General features: G+C 56.3%; 6 protein-coding genes across 6 annotated transcripts; 3 read left to right on the top strand and 3 right to left on the bottom strand.

The window, feature by feature from the left end:
- Nucleotides 1-215: 215 nt before the first annotated feature.
- JCM15063_005750 (uncharacterized protein) lies at nt 216-1,813 on the top strand (the record flags this gene model as incomplete). The annotated part of the gene is made up of 4 exons (XM_076675971.1): nt 216-620; nt 696-990; nt 1,070-1,604; nt 1,705-1,813. 4 exons carry the CDS (start codon nt 216-218, stop codon nt 1,811-1,813), a joined length of 1,344 nt encoding a protein of 447 aa, XP_076537110.1.
- Nucleotides 1,814-1,993: 180 nt separating this feature from the next.
- On the bottom strand, nt 1,994-3,462 carry GAL80 (transcription regulator GAL80; the record flags this gene model as incomplete). Its single annotated transcript, XM_076675970.1, has 6 exons — nt 1,994-2,290; nt 2,368-2,431; nt 2,531-2,853; nt 2,923-3,087; nt 3,161-3,351; nt 3,429-3,462. 6 exons carry the CDS (start codon nt 3,460-3,462, stop codon nt 1,994-1,996), a joined length of 1,074 nt encoding a protein of 357 aa, XP_076537109.1.
- A 364-nt stretch (nt 3,463-3,826) lies between these two features.
- On the top strand, nt 3,827-5,495 carry JCM15063_005748 (peroxisomal biogenesis factor 2/10/12 Ring-finger protein; the record flags this gene model as incomplete). Its single annotated transcript, XM_076675969.1, has 8 exons — nt 3,827-3,983; nt 4,050-4,127; nt 4,191-4,271; nt 4,330-4,406; nt 4,480-4,806; nt 4,888-5,248; nt 5,326-5,363; nt 5,430-5,495. 8 exons carry the CDS (start codon nt 3,827-3,829, stop codon nt 5,493-5,495), a joined length of 1,185 nt encoding a protein of 394 aa, XP_076537108.1.
- A 158-nt stretch (nt 5,496-5,653) lies between these two features.
- CAT5 (putative monooxygenase CAT5) lies at nt 5,654-6,581 on the bottom strand (the record flags this gene model as incomplete). Its single annotated transcript, XM_076675968.1, has 3 exons — nt 5,654-5,861; nt 5,927-6,126; nt 6,201-6,581. The coding sequence occupies 3 exons, from the start codon at nt 6,579-6,581 to the stop codon at nt 5,654-5,656; spliced, it is 789 nt and encodes a 262-aa protein (XP_076537107.1).
- Nucleotides 6,582-7,073: 492 nt separating this feature from the next.
- JCM15063_005746 (1,3-beta-glucan synthase) lies at nt 7,074-13,269 on the bottom strand (the record flags this gene model as incomplete). Its single annotated transcript, XM_076675967.1, has 13 exons — nt 7,074-7,206; nt 7,278-7,408; nt 7,471-7,578; nt 7,640-8,073; nt 8,144-8,410; nt 8,481-8,789; nt 8,858-10,517; nt 10,595-10,839; nt 10,900-10,956; nt 11,029-11,710; nt 11,789-11,956; nt 12,037-12,938; nt 13,083-13,269. 13 exons carry the CDS (start codon nt 13,267-13,269, stop codon nt 7,074-7,076), a joined length of 5,283 nt encoding a protein of 1,760 aa, XP_076537106.1.
- A 1,834-nt stretch (nt 13,270-15,103) lies between these two features.
- Nucleotides 15,104-17,384, top strand: JCM15063_005745 (uncharacterized protein; the record flags this gene model as incomplete). The annotated part of the gene is made up of 3 exons (XM_076675966.1): nt 15,104-15,583; nt 15,648-15,906; nt 15,964-17,384. 3 exons carry the CDS (start codon nt 15,104-15,106, stop codon nt 17,382-17,384), a joined length of 2,160 nt encoding a protein of 719 aa, XP_076537105.1.
- Between the last annotated feature and the right edge of the window lie 92 nt (nt 17,385-17,476).

The following is a 17,476-nucleotide window of genomic DNA, read 5'->3' as shown; positions in this document are numbered from 1 at the left end:
GAGAGGCGGATGCGGCTGTCCGAAACTTTTGACTCTCTCTTCTTGGCATTCCGACTCACACTCGAGCGCTTCTCTCTTCTAGACTTGACTCGGATATAGACCTACACGACCGACGGGACGCACCCTCCGATTCTACAGCAATACGCAGATCAACCCTCGCTTGATCTCTTATCGCATCTCTCTCGCTCGCTCTCTCTCGAACTACCGCGACCACGATGCCCGACGCCAACTTCAACAATGCTAGCAAGGTCGCTCCCTCGAAAGGCTGGAAGCGAGCCAGTGTCAACCCGCAGGTTGCGCGCATCTCGAACCCGATCCGAGAAATCATCTCGGGCATCGACCTGTCTTCGCCTCCGCAAGAAGGAGTCGACAAGCCCTTGATCAACCTCGGTATTGGTGACCCGTCTGTGTACGGCAACTTCCCGCCCGCGCCCGAATCGATCGCCGCGATTCGCGACAGTCTCGAAGGCCTCAAGTCGCTCGGATACCCAGAGTCGATCGGGTACACCGACGCACGTGAAGCCGTGGCCAACTACTACGACGAAGGTCCTGGACGCAACTTCCGACCAACCAAGAACGACGTGGTCATGACCCACGGTTGCTCGGGTGCTCTCGAAATGGTAAATCTCGCAAATCCTTGTCCGATTCTCTCACTTCGTCGCTGAATGAGACAGCTGACGGTATATCGAGAGTAGGCCATCTCGGTTCTCTGCAGCGAAGGCCAGAACATGCTCGTATCGCGACCGCTTTTCACCGCCTACGAAGCCATGGCCGCCGTGAGTGGTGTCGAGCTGCGCTACTACGACCTCCTGCCCGAGCAAGGTTGGGAGTGCGATCTCGAATCCATCGACGCGCTCATCGACGAAAACACGGCGTGTATCATCCTCAACAACCCGGGCAACCCATGTGGTTCGAACTACTCGGTCGCGCACCTCGAAGCGTTCGCACAATTGATGGAACGCCGCAAGGTCGTCGTGATTGCTGACGAAGGTGAGAGCCCTGCAGCACGAATTCTGCGGATCATCCCCGGCTCGAGAGACTCACCTGTGTTTTTCTTTTGGCTGCACAGTCTACGCTGGTCTCGCTTGGGATGTGACCGGACCGAGACCCGCTTCGGCGGACGCACCTCGCGTCGAAGGCAAGTTCAACCCGGGCGTGTTCACGTCGTACGCATCCGTGTGTGGAGATGCGCCGGTGCTCGTCGTTGGAGCCGTCTCGAAGCGCTGGCTCGCCCCCGGATGGCGACTCGGATGGATCATGGTTCACGACCCGCAAGGCGTCTTTGCCGACGTCAGGGTCGGTATGGGCAAATACTCGTTCCGGATCCAAGGACCCAACTCAACCATGCAACGCGCCCTGCCCGCCTTGCTCGCGAACACTCCCGAAAAGTTCTACACCGACACGATGGACAAGTTACGAAAGACGGGTGTCGCTTTGCACGCGAGGTTGAGCAAGATCAAGGGTCTCAAGCCTCTCCTGCCTCAAGGAGCCATGTACCTCATGACGGGCGGCTTGGAGAACTTTGAGTTCGAGAACGACAAGGCGTTCATCGAAGCGTTGCACGAGGAGGAACGCGTTTTCATCCTCCCGGGAGCCTGCTTCAGGTGAGCTCAGGAACCATGCCTTTTTTCTTTCTTTTTCTGCGCACCCGTCAGGCATCGTCTGACTGATCGCTGATTAACCCTGATGTTACCTCGCGGACAGGCTCGATGGATACATGCGATTCGTGACGACTACGCCTCTCCCAATCCTCTTGCAAGCGTGCGACCGCATCGAAGCGTTCTGCAACCGTCACCGCAAGACGATCGCCTAAAACGTAGTGTCTCTCTCTGCCCCTCCTCGACCTTTGTCCCATTTGTTCAGCTATACTTCGTACTCGTCATTTGCTTGTTGCACCGATCGTCTCTACATATACAATCTCTTCCCTTTTATTCCCTTGAAAACGTTTCTTTCGATAGATCTTGAGAAATTATAGAATTTCTTTGATACTCCTTCAAGATTCGGCAATCTCGACTGGCAGTCCCGTCTTGGCACTTTCGAGGATCGATTCGAGAGTCAAGATGGTCAACAAGGCATCTTGGGCCGAACAGTTCGGTTCGAGTTCGTTTCGGATCACTTGAACGAAATGCCTCAACTGGTGCGTAAACGGAGGAGTCGGATCAATTGGTGAAGCGGGATCAATCACGAGTCGATCGAACCAGGCTTGGGAATCGTCAGTGTAGCGAAACAGTTTCAGTTCGGGGAACGAGAAGGATCCTTTCGTCCCGAGCACGTTGTAGATCGGTTGACCCTGTCGTGGGGATCAGCAACTTCCGCATGAGCACTGAAATGGCGATCAGAGACGGAAGAGGAAAAGGAGAAACGAACCAGTTGAGGGACCAAAGGGTTTTCTCCAGTCGCAGATTCAAACGAAGCTGGAGATGCTGCCGCGCTGTGTAGGGAGGTAAATTTTCGAAAGGGCAAGAGAGCATCAGTACTGTACATGAGGTTCCTTGACTGCGTGATTGATCAAGATTCCCAAGGCACTTACTCGGAAAACACGAAAGTGCCGACCGTGCCCGAAGCGAACCGCAAAGTGATCGCCCCCGTTTCTTCGACATCGAACCCTCTAGTCTTGTGACCCATCTCGCAATACACACGCGTAATGTTGCCAAACAAGTAGCGGAACAGGTCAATGTCGTGTACGAGGTTGATCAGGACGACGCCTCCTCCGGTTGCGAGGTTTCGACGCCAATCGGCTGGAGGTTCGAAGTACTGCAAGGGTTTGAGAGCCGCCCATTGACCTTGCACTGCCAAAACTTGACCTAGGGCACCACTCGTGATCAAACGCTTCGCGTTTACGACATACGGGTTCTAGAGACGAGAGAAAGAAAGGCGTTGGGAGAGCAATCTCATTAGCAAGAGGGGTTCGAGTCTACGTACGAATCGACGATGTTGTCCGACGAGGATTCTCGCGGTCGATTGCTTCTCGACCTGAACGAGAGCGCGTCCACTCAGGACATCCGTTGAGAGAGGCTTCTCAACGAGAGTGGGAATCCCAGCTTCAAGCAGTAGCGTCGCGAGCGGGACGTGCGAGGCGTTGGGAGTCTAATCTTGGAGCGCTGCATCAGCACGAAGAGCTGTGCGAATCATTACGGCCAGAAGGATGGAGGCGACTTGCCGCGAGGATGACTCCGTCGACCTGAACTTTTCCCGCTCGCTTCGCCTCGAGGAGCTCGGCGATTCCCGAATAACAAGCGATGCCTTGCTCTCGAGCCCAGGCTGCGCCAGCTTCGGTCGGTTCGACGACGCTGCTGAGCACGACGGTCGGTTCCTCGAGGCAGTGCGCAACATGTCGTCGACCGATGAGACCTGGTTGGAGCCGGTCGGTGCATACGATCAGTTGCTCGTCGTGCACGTCGCAGAGCGTCGAGGAGAGGAGGGCATACCGGCACCTCCGATCACGCAAATTGACACAGACATGAGAAGGAAAGCGAGAGCGGCGGAACAAGCGATCCGGAAAGCTGCAGCGGATGCGCGCGTATCGACCAGCTATGAGTGCAAGAGCTCGAGGTAGCTCAAGCGAGTGAAAGCAAGAGAATGCAGATGCACGAAATGCGGTGAGAAGATGCCAGAGCGCCAAGCATATGAGCGAGTTGCGAGCAGCTGCTTGAAAGAGGTGGGGACTCGAAGGGACGCGGCGGAAGCACAAGATGCGTGACTTGACAAGGTAAGCGGAAGAAAGTTCAGCAACGAGGCGTTCCATGTTTCATCAGCGCAAGTTGGCAAGCGGCGCGGGTTCGGCAACTTTGCGCATCCGACGCCTTCGCATCATCCGTGCACGACCATGAGCGCCACGCCGCTGTCATCAATCGCATCGGTTCAACCTCTAGAAGGGCCTCGTATGCCCGAGCCCGCGCTCGTTGCGGCCAAGGCGAGATCGTCTGCCCCGCGCACGCCGGCTCGGGTTCCGTTCTTTGCCAATGCTGCACAGCCCGAGATGGGTCAGTCTCGAGATCGTACGCTCTATAGACGCAAGCTGTATCGCTGACCGCAGCCTGCGCTTGCAGTGCGAGCGAATCAGAAGGACTTGTACTACCTCGCGCAACTGTCCGAGCAGGTCGAGGATGTCGCTCGGTCCCTCCTTGGTCAGCCATCTTGACACTACTTCGAATCAGTGTCGTATATTGACACCGCGACTTCGCAAGTAGGCACGCGCTGGCTGCAGAAGTGGTCCAAAGAGCTCCATCATGGCAGCCGTCTCGCCTACTTTGCCCTGACCACCCTCCTAGGTTCGTCAGCTTCCGATCGGCGGGACGTTCGACGACTGACTAGACGCTCGGAGCTCAGGCTCGCAGACCCTCGGCGAAGAATATTGTGACATCCTCCAGTATCAGGCCGCGAGCCGCAAACCTCCTTCTCGAGCAGTACGTGCCACTCTCCCTGCTCGCTCTTAAATGCAGTCCGCTTAAAGTGACCTTGAGTTTGCCTCGTGCTCAGCGACGCGCCGCTCTCGTCCTGCTGCACGTCGTCGTGCCGTATTGTCTCGCGCGCGCATATGCAACCGCGCGCCGTGCTCTCATCGCCCGGAACGACCACGCTCGTGCTGCTCAAGCCGACATCGACTCGCTCTTCGCCTCGAGCGCTCCCCCTCCAGTTCGAGGCTCGCTCGTTCAACGAATCCTCGACCGCCTCGCTTCGGTTGCGAACGATCTGCCTTCGTTCGAGACCCTGACCGAGGACTACCTGCGGAGTGTGCACCTGACCGTGTTCTACCTCTTTGGTCGCTACTACAACCTGAGCAAGCGAGTTGCCGGGATCCGCTTCGTACGTGACCTGCGCTCCAGCCACCTCTTCGTCACTGCAACACCCGACTGATGCATCGTACAATCTGAACGCTTTCTGCAGGTCTCGATGCAAGGACGTCGCGCGATGAGCCCCAATTCGACTCCCGCACCATCTTCGTACGAAGTACTCGGAGCGCTCATGGCCGTCCAAATAGTCGCGCGCGCGATCCTTGCGTATCGTCGGCGGCAACAAGCGGCTGCGCTCGCCGATCCGGCGTACCTCGAACAGCAACGTCGACTGCAGGAACAGCAGACGAAGCGTAAATTCCTCGTCGATGGCAAACCCCTGCGGACGGTCGTGTTTGATCCAGAAGATCCAGAACAACTCGCTCCGTATCCAGATGAGGACGACTCGGAACGGAGTTGTACGTTGTGTCTCGGGACACGCCGAGATAGTACCGCAACGGAATGCGGACATGTCTGTAAGCTGGTCCCGAGCCGAGCCTCGTTTCGCCTTCTGCTGCATTTTAGCTGATCCTCACATTCGCGTAAAAACTAGTCTGCTGGGAGTGCGTCGTCGGTTGGGCGAGAGAAAAGGTACGTTCTGCTTTCATGCGATCCAGATTCCGATTCTAATCAACTCTGTAACGCTACATCGCACAGTCTGAATGCCCGCTCTGTCGACAACGGATATCCCTCTCGACCCTTCTCCCACTGCAGAACTTGTGAATACTCTTTGTGCATCTGTGCATGTTGTAATACATCTCCCAAACATCATTTCTAGGCAGCTTCGGACTGGATCCGCTTTTCGAGCCTCGTACTTCCGAGAATTTGACTTGACTGGGGGCGTGCATTGGCAATGGACCGGCTCTTCCACTTTGCTCCTCTTACACCTTCGAGGTCGCCGCAATCGCCCAACGACAGCCTCCCGCGATAACAGCACTCAGCAGTGCGTACGCTGGAGCTTGTTGCGCTTCGTTCTCAACGGCAGTATCGAGATGTTCGAGTTCGTCATCTCGAAACTCGGTCAAGACTTTGCGCAACAACGGGAGACTCGGGTGATCGGGAAAGTCTTTGTCGAGAAGATCGAGTTGTCTGGAAACATCACAAGAATCAGTGATCGAGTCTAGGGCGCGAAGAAGTTTTTGAGAAACGCTTACTCGTTGTAGTGCTCTCCAATGACCGTCTCGACCGCTTCGGTACATGCCATCGCTGCACGCTTGCCCAACAACGCGGTCCCTGCTCCGAGACCGAACGCCATGGCTTTCCATACCGGATATAGAGCGGTAGGTCTCACGGCATGTTGCGTAATGAGCTTGTCGAATGCGGCAATATGTTTCTTCTCACCGTCCCACATTGCCTGATGTTTCGAGAGGATCTTGTTAGTTTGGCATGGACAATGCGGAAGATTGAGGGAAAAGAGCGGGAACAGACCTGAACGAGATCGGTCGTACGTTTGTCGGTTCCGAGTCCAAGCACCGCTCGTTGACCTCGATATATGTAGTTCGCACCGAGTTCACCAGCTTGATCGACCCGAATGATCTTTTCGAGGATGTCACGCTGAGCTGGGTTCAGATCGGGAGTTTCGACAGTTGCGCGAGGATCGATCTCGGGATACGCATCGGGCAATGCTCCGGGTTTCCGAGGGAGGTACGCCGACGACGCTTCGGTAGGTACTCCGTACGGAATTCGAGTATCGGCTGAAGTGTGGCTGTTGGGCACGAACGATGGAGGCGTCGATGCCCAAGACGAATGGGATCGCAGCCACGTCCGCACTGCGGGTTGGACTAGCGTGCGAGGCGTACGCAGAGACATGACTCTTGGGGTTTCAAGCGGATTGAGTCGAAGGGGGAAAGGGCGAGCAGATGATGCGAAGGGATGAACGCATTCAATTTCGATCGTCTCGCGGGAATCGCGCGCCGAGTCCCGGCCGCGCTGGATTCACTGCAACTCGCTTCTCGCATCAGGGAAACGACACGGTCGGATTGCGCAAGCGCAGTGATGCAGGTGTTTCAAAAGCAAGATCAAGAGGGGTATAGAAGCTACTGAACACGATCCCCTTTGACAAAGGGGAACAGGCGTGAGCAAGAAAAGAGAAAACGTCGAGGAGGGAGTTCGAGTCGTGATATGGAGGCAGTGTCTATGCAGAACGTCAGGAGAAGGGAGACGAGCGCCGCGTGGGCCTCAGTGCTGGCCATGAGCGATCGGCGTGGAGGAGAAAGTGCGAAAAAGAGAAGCGGGAGAGAGAGAGAAAGCGAAAGGACGAAATCGAATGCTACAACTGCGAGAGAGGAGAGGAAGGAAGGTCTAGAGGTTGACGCCGTCCAACGCCAAGGTGATATGGTTGTGGAGGATCAGAGGCGCAACGATCAACGCAGCAAAGATGGCGAAGATGAGCGCAAAGAGAGCACCGTATTTCGCGATAATCTTGCGACGGTATCTGTTGATCACAACGTTGCCACGTCAATAACTAGCCTGTAGGAAAGTTCGGCTCGAACGAGGAAAACGTACGATTTTTGCTTGACGGAGAAGATGGGCGATCGAATCTGCCTCGAAGGTCGCAGCCAGAGGAGCGCAACACCGTGAAGAGTCGCGAATCCAGGGATGAGACACGGGATCGCGAGGAAGAAGAGCAGGAGGTGCTGTAGTCAAGAACACAGGGTCAGGATCCTTCACAAGGAGAGAGGCATGAGCAGCGACTTACGCCTGCGAGGAAGTCTCCGGCGAAGAAGGACATCTCGGAGAGCTTGACGACGAACTCGCGTCCAGGTTGAGTCCAGGCAGACGCGCCCATACCGCGACCGTACCATTTCTAGAGAAAAAGACCGAGTCAGCGGCCTAGTCGGAAGAAGGACTTGGAAGATGCAACTCACTCCGGTCCACCAGGCTCGGTTCACCTCGTCGTGCTTGTATTCTCGCGAGATACCGACCGCGATGAGGATTTTGAAGATGCAGCGTTGGATCGAGATGGTTGCGATCAGGCCGAGAACGGCGTGGCTAAGATCCCAGCGCTCGAGTACCCAGAGGAATTCGAAGAACGCGATCATGCCGACGACCGATCCGACGTGCGCGATTGCAGCCATGACCGAACCAAAGTTGCCGCAGCAGGCGCCGCACAGAGGCGACACGAACAGGGACGTGAAGAAGAGGACGATCAAGAGCACAGCGTTGAAGACGATCGGACCGAGGGCGATGACGGCGATACGAAGGAGCGCGTCGATCGACGGGTCAGCGAATGACTTGACGAAGAGATACGCAACCGTGAGGATAGTGGCCAGAGCGAGGGGTGCGAGAATCTCGTTGGCGACTGATGAATAGCGTAAACTCAAATTAGTAGGCTAGGAGGCTATGAAGAAAAGACAAGGTTTGAAGCTTACTGATGACGCGCCAGCTTGCTCGAGGAGTTTCGCCCGAGAGCTTCTCCGAGGGGTGACCAATCTTCTTCTTCTTGAATCCGGTAACCTTGGTTCGCGAAAGACGACAGTAGCCGATCCACGAATTGGCGTGGGCACGCGAGTTGCCCCGAGACATCCAGCGTAGGTACTCGCGGTAGTCGATGATGAAGTCGCCAAGCGAGAATTGGTGGGGGTTGAACAGGAACGGTGCGATGCACAGCGCCAAGATCGAAATCCAGAAGTAGATCACTGCAGGTCAAGCAAAGTGAGCAAAATCGTTCCCATTCGGCCGTCGCGAAGATGATTTGTATAGGCGTACAGTGAGGAATCCAAAGAGTAAGGGTGATGTAGAACAGCATGAGAAGAGTCCGCATGCCGAGGTAAATCGACGGTCCCGCGAACCTCGAGTACAGGATCGCGAACGAGATCCTCGTCGTCGCGAAACCACGTCCGGTCGCGATGTAGCGAGCTCCACCAAATGCCAAGTTGGACAAGACCGAGTGCGAAGAGATCTGGGTTGAGAAGACCTCGAAAATTGGCGACAGTGACAAGAAGTGTTTGCCGAGACGAATGACGGCGCGGATGACGCCGCGTTCCGTCAGCTCTTGCAAGAAGAGAGGCAGGAAAGCTGAGACACTCGCAAGGTCGTGAGTATGACTGAATGGGTAAGCGTCAGCTAGAGAAGTAGAAGCTCACCAATGAAGAACACGATGAAGATCGAGATGACACAGCGCTTGATCCAGTCATACACCGGGACGAGGTTGTAGCATCCTCCTTGACCGCCGACAAATTGACCGTCGCTCGTGTAGCGGCAGATCGTGAGCTGCTTGTTGAGGGTTCCGAGGTAGACGAGCGTGTACATGAACAGTTGGACCGAGAGGATGACGAGGATGTTGTTGACGTGGAAACCCGGGTGGCCGTAGTAGAACGTGAGGAATCGATCCATCGGGAGCTGCGTGCCGAGGTAGTAGTACTCGCGCGAGAGCATCTGTTCACCCATACCGGACGAGACCTTTGTCGTGAAGTTGAGGATAGTGCCGAATCCGAGGTCGCGACCCTTGCCGCACTGGTAGTACTCGGTGTGCTTGATCTTGCCTCCACGCTCGTTCGCGAGCATACCGGCGTAGATGTCCTCCGATAGATGGAGTCCCTTCTGAGCCTTCGAAAGTCCACCGCGAGTGGTCATAAAGATGGCGTTGAGGAAATCGGGGTGACCATAGTGCAACTTGCCGCCGAGGTATGCCATGCTCCTCGCCGCGAGGGTACCGAATGTCTGTTCTTTGCCGGCCGCGACGTCTCCGAGGATACCAATGTTCTCCGAGAAGATGTACTCGCGCGCACCGACGATCGCGACGGGGTTCTTGCTGAAGTCCTTGGCGCCGTCCGTGGTGTACGGGTTCTTGCTCGAGACGTGGAAGTCTTCGAACTCGCCGAGCACGTTGCGGATCTTGAGGCACTCTTCGAGGTAGTTGTCCTGGTTCGCATCGACGAGCTGGATGTACTCGCCTCGGTGGAAGATGACCGCGTGATTCTGATTGTCGGATTTGCCGTCTCCAAGGATCGGGTTACCGGGCAGCTCGATACGGAACTTGGGGCGACGCTTGCCGTTCGGGAGGATTTCAGAGTGACCGTCGATCAGCGCCGAGAAGATGCGGGGCTCGCCTCCTTCTTTGCGAGGACGCTCTTCGTCGAGGTAAGCGATTTGCAAGTCGGGGTACGCGCGGAGCAGGAACTCGGTGTTTTCGACCTCCTCCTTGGAGAACTTGGAGTAGCGCTGCATGGAGACGAGGAAGCGGAACTTGCGACGGGCCATACGTTCGAGTTCGCGCTCGAGGCGCTCCGTGTTACCGCCGAACAATTGGACGACCTCGGGGTTCTCAACACGGTACATGAGCTTGATCGCCTTGGAGTAGTTCATGAAGCCAGACACGGTGCGGTAGAGGGTTTGAGCGCGAAGCGAAGCCCAGATACGGGTACGGAGGGTGTACTCGGGAGCTGCCGACTTGAATCCGATCGTGTAGAAAGGAATGTCGTCCGTCTTCTTGTCTGCCTTTTCGTCGAGATCGGCCGACTCTTCAGCGAGGATCTTGGTGTCGCGCACAAAGTTGTCCCATTCGACCGGGTGAAGCTGCTTGAGGTACTCGAGGAGCGTGACGCGGGTGTTCTGGTCTTCTTCACGAATGATCTCACGGAGCGAAAGGAGGATCTTTTCCGAATAGTGGGGAGTCAGGACGGTAAACGTGGGCATGGCGTCGACACCGAGGGGCTCGGGAATCGAGGTTGTGAGTGATTGGGCGAAGAACGAGATACGACGAGCTGCTTCGGAACCGGGAGGGAAGAATTCGGCCTTGAGACCCTAAAGACAGCCGAAGAAGAAATCCGTCAGACTCCGATCTGCAGTCGTAAAGGAAGAAATGACTTCTAGACGCTTACCTTGTCATCTTGCGAGATGAAGAACATGGGAGCACGGAGAGTGCGCTTGCCATCTTGCTCACTCGGGACTTGATGGTAGAGCAAGCGTTGAACGTGGTCGATCGAGAGGAGGTGCTCGCGGTACATCGAGATGATGATGGCGTTCCAGACTTGCGAGACGAGAACCTTGGGCTTGTATTTGACTTCCATGTCAGCCGTCGCGAGGATCTTGGCATAGATACGCTTGGGAAGACGTTCAAAGATGTCTGCAGCAGGGTTGGAAGGTCAGCTCTGGTCTTGGACGACATGCCGACGTGCAAGCTCACCTTTCCAGGGCGTCCAGATCGAGAGACCAATCGAGAAAGAACGAACGATCGAATAGACTGTCGAGCGTGATATGGCTGATCAGCACAACCGTCCACGACCATCTGAGCAGACAGGGAAAAAAGGCTCACCCGTGTTCCAGATGACATACCAGAGGAACGTGTCAAGGAAGAACAGACTCAGGTCCATGCAGAACATGATGGCGAGAGCGAACGCAGGCTGATTCCGGCAGAGCGCGCTGCCGAACAGGGTGTCGCTACAGTTTTGCACTTTCATGCCGACCATGACGCGGACCGGGTTCTCGAAAGAGAGCGTGAGGAAGAAGTACGATTCGGTGAGCTTGCAGCCGAAGATAAGGACCCAGAGTCCGATCGATGCGAGGCGCTGTTTGACCGAGAGCGTCGGGTACGAGGCTGTGAACGTTTGCGAGGCGAGATACTTGCGAGACTTGCCGGTCACGCGATCACCGAAGAGACGACCAGACGGCACGACCGAGAAGAGGACGACAAAGGTGACAGCGAGCGCGAACTGGACGATACCGACGATGAGCGCGGCATTCGAGGTTTGGTCGAAGCCGACGATGTAAATGGTCGGTGCGAGCGTAACGGCGAGGCAGACGAAAAGAGCGACCATTCGGCGCAGGAGGTGAGACGTGTTGTTCCAAGTGGTCGGCACGTACGAATATTCGGCGGCGGTGGCAAGGATTTGGATGAGCGAAGCGACAGCGCCACCGAGGGCGACGACGGACCATTGGACGGGGGCATGCGGTTTTGTTTGACCAGACGGGGTGTAGATGTTCGGCACGTTGTAGGACTGGAAATGCCAGACAGTCAGCACCAAGAGCGACGGAGCAGACTCGCGCCAGATTCTGAAAGGAAGGCGCCGACTTACCGTGTACATCCAGAAGATGGAAATGTGGAGGACCCAGATCCTGTTGAAGTTGACGAGCAGGTGGAGGAATGAACGACGTTCATAGTACGTCTTGAAGAATGCCTTGTGCCATTCAATCTTGTCAAACTTCATGAACCGTTGGGCGGCAGGAATGTCGACGAGGCGAGTCTTTGTGCAGGTGCAGTGGCAAAGTGTGTCAGCATCTTTCGCGCGAGGTCGAGCCAGCCGCCAGAACAGCCAACGCTTACCTTGTCGGACAACACGATACGAGAGATGCCCTCGGGGTACCAGAAGAGCTGGTTCACGTCGTCGTAACCGATAATGTCTTCGTGATCCCGCTCTCTCCTGACGAAGACACCGTCTTGCACCTCGTACCCTTGATCACGAATGAATCGGTACAAAGGTCGTACGACAGCACGAAGGTAGAGGCCTTCGGGGACCGGATCCGACCGGTTCTGGCACTCGGGCGATCGGTAGTAGTCGTCGGCGCATTTGAAGATGAAGCACAGGCACTCGGGCACGAATCGAACTTGAGCAGCTTCACCCCAGCACAGCAGGTACAGCGCGAGTTGCCGGACTCGGTCGTACGGCGACATCTGGTGCATCGCCTGCTGCCACCTCTGCTTCGCAGAATCGAGCGTCTTGACGCTTGCGGGCGTCGCAGCGGCCGACTTGACGCCAGCCTTGCGCGAGGCCTTGCGCGCGAGCCTCGCCACGCCGTTGTTGGCCTGACCGATCGCGTCGTCGAGGTCGAGCTGAGCGGCAAAGTACCACTTGCGATAGTTGGCATGTTCACCTCCAATATAGTCGGCGTGCAGCGTCAAGAGGGCCTGGTTCGGGCTCATACGCGATGCCCTCGAGTCGAGCTGGATCATGAGGTGATCATACATGTTGCGCATCGAGTCGCGCTGGAATCCGAACTTGTTGGCCAAGTCGATGAAGACGTCCTCGATCTCCTCCTTCGAGAGCGGGATCTGCGACTCGTTCGACCACGCCGGGTAGGGCTCTCGCAAGCGCGAGTACGGTCCGGAGCCGTGGTTGCCCGAAGAGCTCTCGTAGTCGGAGAATCCGGCGGGCGAATCGCTCCGTCCCATGAACGGGCCGGGCGGTTGCTGGTACCCGCCGGCGTAGTAGCCTTCTTGAGATCCATCTGCAGGTGCACAGCGAGGCGGGGTCAGCTCGTTGATCGTGCCGCGCCAAGACCGCGACGAGGTCGGTTCGCTCGGAATCGGCGATGCACCGCACAAATCGCGTCGCTCGACACGGTGACTAGCGAGCGGGGCAGCGTGCTTACCTCGCGCACCGACGTTCTCCTCGCTCGCGTAGGGGTCCCGTTGGTACTCGTCGCTCTCTGCCGACTCGTAGCTGTGTCCGCCGAGGGGGCCCTGCGCGTGATGGCCGTGGTTCGAGCCAAAGGGGTTGTTGGGATCAGGACTAGGGCGCGAGTAGCCCTGCGACGCTTGAGGGTGCTGGTAAGCCATGCTGGCGAGGGCCAGGCAGGCGATCGAGCGAGAGGCGGAGGAAGAGCGGGAGGGAAAGGGTCGGACGCCGCGATTCGATCTTGGATGCGACTGGGCAGAGACAGGCGGGAGCGCACACGAGGTGAGTGCGAAGGGCTGGCGCCTGGGTGTGCTCGTGCAAGACTGGCACTGGTACTCGCGTCAGGCCAGCAGTCGATTCGTTCGACGTGCGCGCGCTGAGGGAGAGGAGTGGGTGGAACAAAACCGAGCGCCTCGACTCTCGCGCGCGCGTGTCACACGCGTCTTTTTTTTTCCACAACTTCGCTAAACAATGCACTCTCGGTCACTCTGCCTCTTGCCTAACAATGTATTACCGGCCTCGACACGTGCAAACAAACATCCTTCCGGCTCTATGGCGCGTTCGACTATTATTTTGCATCGTATTACTATGTTTTAGGTTAATTTCCTCGGGGTCGCGCGCGCGCGGCCGGGCCGAAGCGCGATTGCGTGTGTTTTTCCTGCTTGCTGGACGTTCGACGTTGAGGGAGACCGGACATCGTCGAGACGGGTAGATTGCTCACAATATTGGCACGACGCGCCCGTTGCTGGCTTCGAGGACAATGCATGCGATCCCACACTTAACAGTCAGCGCGACTCGCACTGGTCGAGTTGCCCTGTTTTCAATCGGAATACAATGCTAGGCTGGTCTGCTAGACCCGAATCTGTTGCGATTCGAGTGTACTACGGACTTCACGAACATTAACTAGATATTTAGCCACGGTACTCGCGCATGGTCCGTGCTCGATCTCTTTCCAGGCGAGAACACTGTAGTTCGAGCGCTGAATGCTCGGAAACTGTCTACCTCGCAGGCTGCGCTGCGATTTGAGCCGCGCATCGGGTCGAATGACAGTCAGAGCTCAGATATTGAGAATCGCTGCTCTACTCCTGAGTGAGACAGATACTGTGGTCCGCACCACATTGCGACCTGTTACCTTCGTCTCCCGATTGTGGCGGTGTCTGAGCCCAAGAATGGATTACCCAGAGATCCGGCGTGGAAGAGCGGCCTCTACGACTTGTAACTTTTCGATGCCTTGCTCGTCAATCAACCTATCTTTCTAATAATGGTAGCGCGGCTAGCACAAGCCTCTTCCAGACTCCTTTGTAGCTATCGCAGCGAAATCGACAGAGGCGACTGCGTTTGCAATTGCGAGAGCTCCGATCCGAATTTTTTCGTTCGAATGCTCAGTCACCTCTTCGAGCTCTTCTCCCGCGCCCAATCGACATCTGTCTGTAGCAAAACCTTCTACATCGCTGCCCACCGAGCCTCGCCATGGCCCAGCTCGCCCGGCATTCAGCCCTCCGCGATTTCCTGCCCCACATCGACGTCGATGCCGAGGGAGGCACGAACGAAAGGCTTGACGGCACCAGCGGTCGTGACTTCGCGTTGAACGACGCCTTGAGCTTATCGAATGGAGCAGGCGACGCTCATGCCAGTCAAAGAGCACGCATCGGTGCGCACATCGCTTCCGATCGCGCACAGGTGGAGAGTGCCGCCGGATTCTCCCAAGCGAATACATACGGAGGACTATTTAGGCAAACGCAAAACGAGCGAGAAACCTCGAGCCCAAATTGGGGCGACTCATCCCAGAACGCCGTAGCAGGCTCCCTCGCGCAGGCGACGAATCTTCCACGCGCTACGACGCCCACTCCTACCACTCAGTATCCGCGAGCTGCTCGCCGAGAAACATCGACGACGCCTGTGGAAAAGTCGACGGATGGGCTCTTGATCTTCACGCGGAGACAAAGGTTCTCTCGCTCGATTTCTCAGTTGTCCCTTTTTCCGCCGCGCTCGCGCATGTATTCCGCAAAGTCTCGAGACCCCGTCGGCGCCGATACGAGCCCGGATTACGTTAGTCGTTGCACTTCGGATCACGTGGCTAAGCCGAGCGCGGGCGCTTCCGCCATCGCATTAGGTCGAGCTCAGTCGCGAGGTCGATCACAATCTGCACCGACCCTGTTTTACCCAGGCGCTGCCGATGTCTGGTACGACTCGAACGGGTCTCCAGCACAGAGTCCCTTTGAGACTGCAATCCCATCGCCCCTAACGACGTCTTTTCCCTCAACACCAAAGGACGTTCGACCTGCTGCACCTGATCAATTCGCATACTACCTTCCATACGAGCTACAAATCGAGGTCATGCAGGCGCTCCTCGATGTATGCAGCGACGATTGGCAGAGGGAAGTGCGAGACGGCACGTGGAAAGGGGAGAAAGCGAGAGAACGATGGAGTGAGGGCGAAGCTCGAGGTCGTCGTGAGCTCGTTCGGATATCGAGGGTAAGAGCGCTCGTCTCGCTCCTCGAGCACAAATCGGATCATGCTCAGGCCCCCCGGTTCGCAGGTTTCGAAACGCTGGCGAGCATTGGCTCTAGACGGTCAACTCTGGCCCGATGGACCATCAACTCGTCTAATTGGCTCGGATGCGCTACGGTCAGGTGCTTTAGCCAGACTGTTTGACGAGAGCGGCGCATTCGTCAAGACTCTTGACCTGCGAGGATCCGGCAAGACCGTGACAAGCAAGCTTCTCGAAAGCATCATACACGGCGCAGGATGTCTCCATATCGAGGGAAAGACGAGACTGGCTACAATCGATCTGACAGGCGAGTCTGGTCTCGCTGTCCAAGCTTGCAGGCCCTGACTATGAGTGCCAAATACAGGATGCCTGTCACTGTCTTCGCGATCGATAAGCTTGCTCCTCTCGAGTTCGCCTTCGCTGCAAGCGATCACGCTGTTTGCACTACCGCAAATTGTCGATTCACACATTTCGACTCTCGCTCGGTCCTGCCCGCAGCTCGCCTCGCTCAACGTTTCGCGATGTCGGAACCTCGCAGCACCTGCGCTACTTAACCTATGTCAAGAACATCGACGATCGGACCTCAGACTGCAAGTTGTCAAGGCGGCGAACCTAGCGCAAATGACTGACGCCGTAGCTCATGCACTCTTTACGGCTCATCCCGAACTCGTCGTGGTCGACATTAACTTCAGTCCTCTCTTGACCGATCGAGTGTTTGAGCGCATCTTTGACTTGCAAGATCCGCCAGATTATCCGGGTTCAGAGATACCTTCTCAAGCTCCCTTCTTTAGAACAAGCGACGGCCCTAGGCGCGTCTTGGCACACCTTCAACACCTCAACCTCACAGGGTGTTCCGGGCTGACATCCCGAGCACTCTCGTACTTCCACACTCCATCACGGTCATCACTCGTACCTCAATCGCTCGTTCCAAACCTGCGCACGCTCGAACTGTCCCGCCTACCTCGCTCGTTCGACCGATCAAACCACTTGTCTCGGTTCTTGGAGAGTGTCAGATCGACTTTGATCAAACTCGATCTCGAGGATGGAGTCGAACTCGACGATCCGGTTCTGGTCGCTCTGGGACCGTCCCCGACTCTCGAATGCTTGATCATCAACGCATGTTCGTCCTTCTCGGACGCAGCGATCTCCGATTTTGTAAGGCAATGCACTCGACTGTTAGTATTGGAAGCGGACGGAACCGACATTTCGGATTCAACCTCGAAAGAATTCATTCGGCTAGTCCAAGCACGTCAACTCGCTCGTACTCCAGACGAGGCCCAAATTCGAAAGTTGTCGATCCTCGACAATCGAATGACCGCAAGAAGGTTGGTCAGTCGAGGAGAGATTGACGAGACTTGGATTCGAACGCGAACTGGATCGAGGGGTTGGTGGACTGGTCAAGCGGTTGGGTTCTACCACGATCAAGAAGACGAAGACATTCCGACGACTCAAGACTCGGTCGAGGAGGAAGAAAATCAATCGGCTTCGAGGAACAAACCTACGAAGCGAGGGTTGGAAGAATGCGATCCGGACAGGATCGTTGTCAGATCGTTCTACTCGCACTTACAAGTCGATGTTGCCGATCTAGAGAGAGAACGCAGGCGGAAACAAAAGCAACAAGTCGGTCAAGGTCAAAGCGGGTCGCAAATTGCGTCTTTTAGCGATGTGCCAGGAGGATTCAGGATTCGGAGCATGTCGGATTCGGCCATGTTGGTCTCCTCCTCGAATTCGAGGAGATTGAGGAACTGGAGACACGGCGCTAGTACTGGTTGTATCGTCATGTAGCTTTGTCTGTTTCGGGATTTCCCTGAATGCTCTGCCTTTCTCTCTCTCTGCGAGGTCGTTGAAAGGCGTTGGTGCGCATTCAAGTCTTGCAA

Source organism: Sporobolomyces koalae, assembly GCF_050403365.1.
Source record: "Sporobolomyces koalae JCM15063 DNA, S_koalae_JCM15063T_v1_ctg2, whole genome shotgun sequence".
In the NCBI taxonomy this organism is placed as follows: domain Eukaryota; kingdom Fungi; phylum Basidiomycota; class Microbotryomycetes; order Sporidiobolales; family Sporidiobolaceae; genus Sporobolomyces; species Sporobolomyces koalae.
This window is presented reverse-complemented; position numbering and strand designations above follow the sequence as displayed.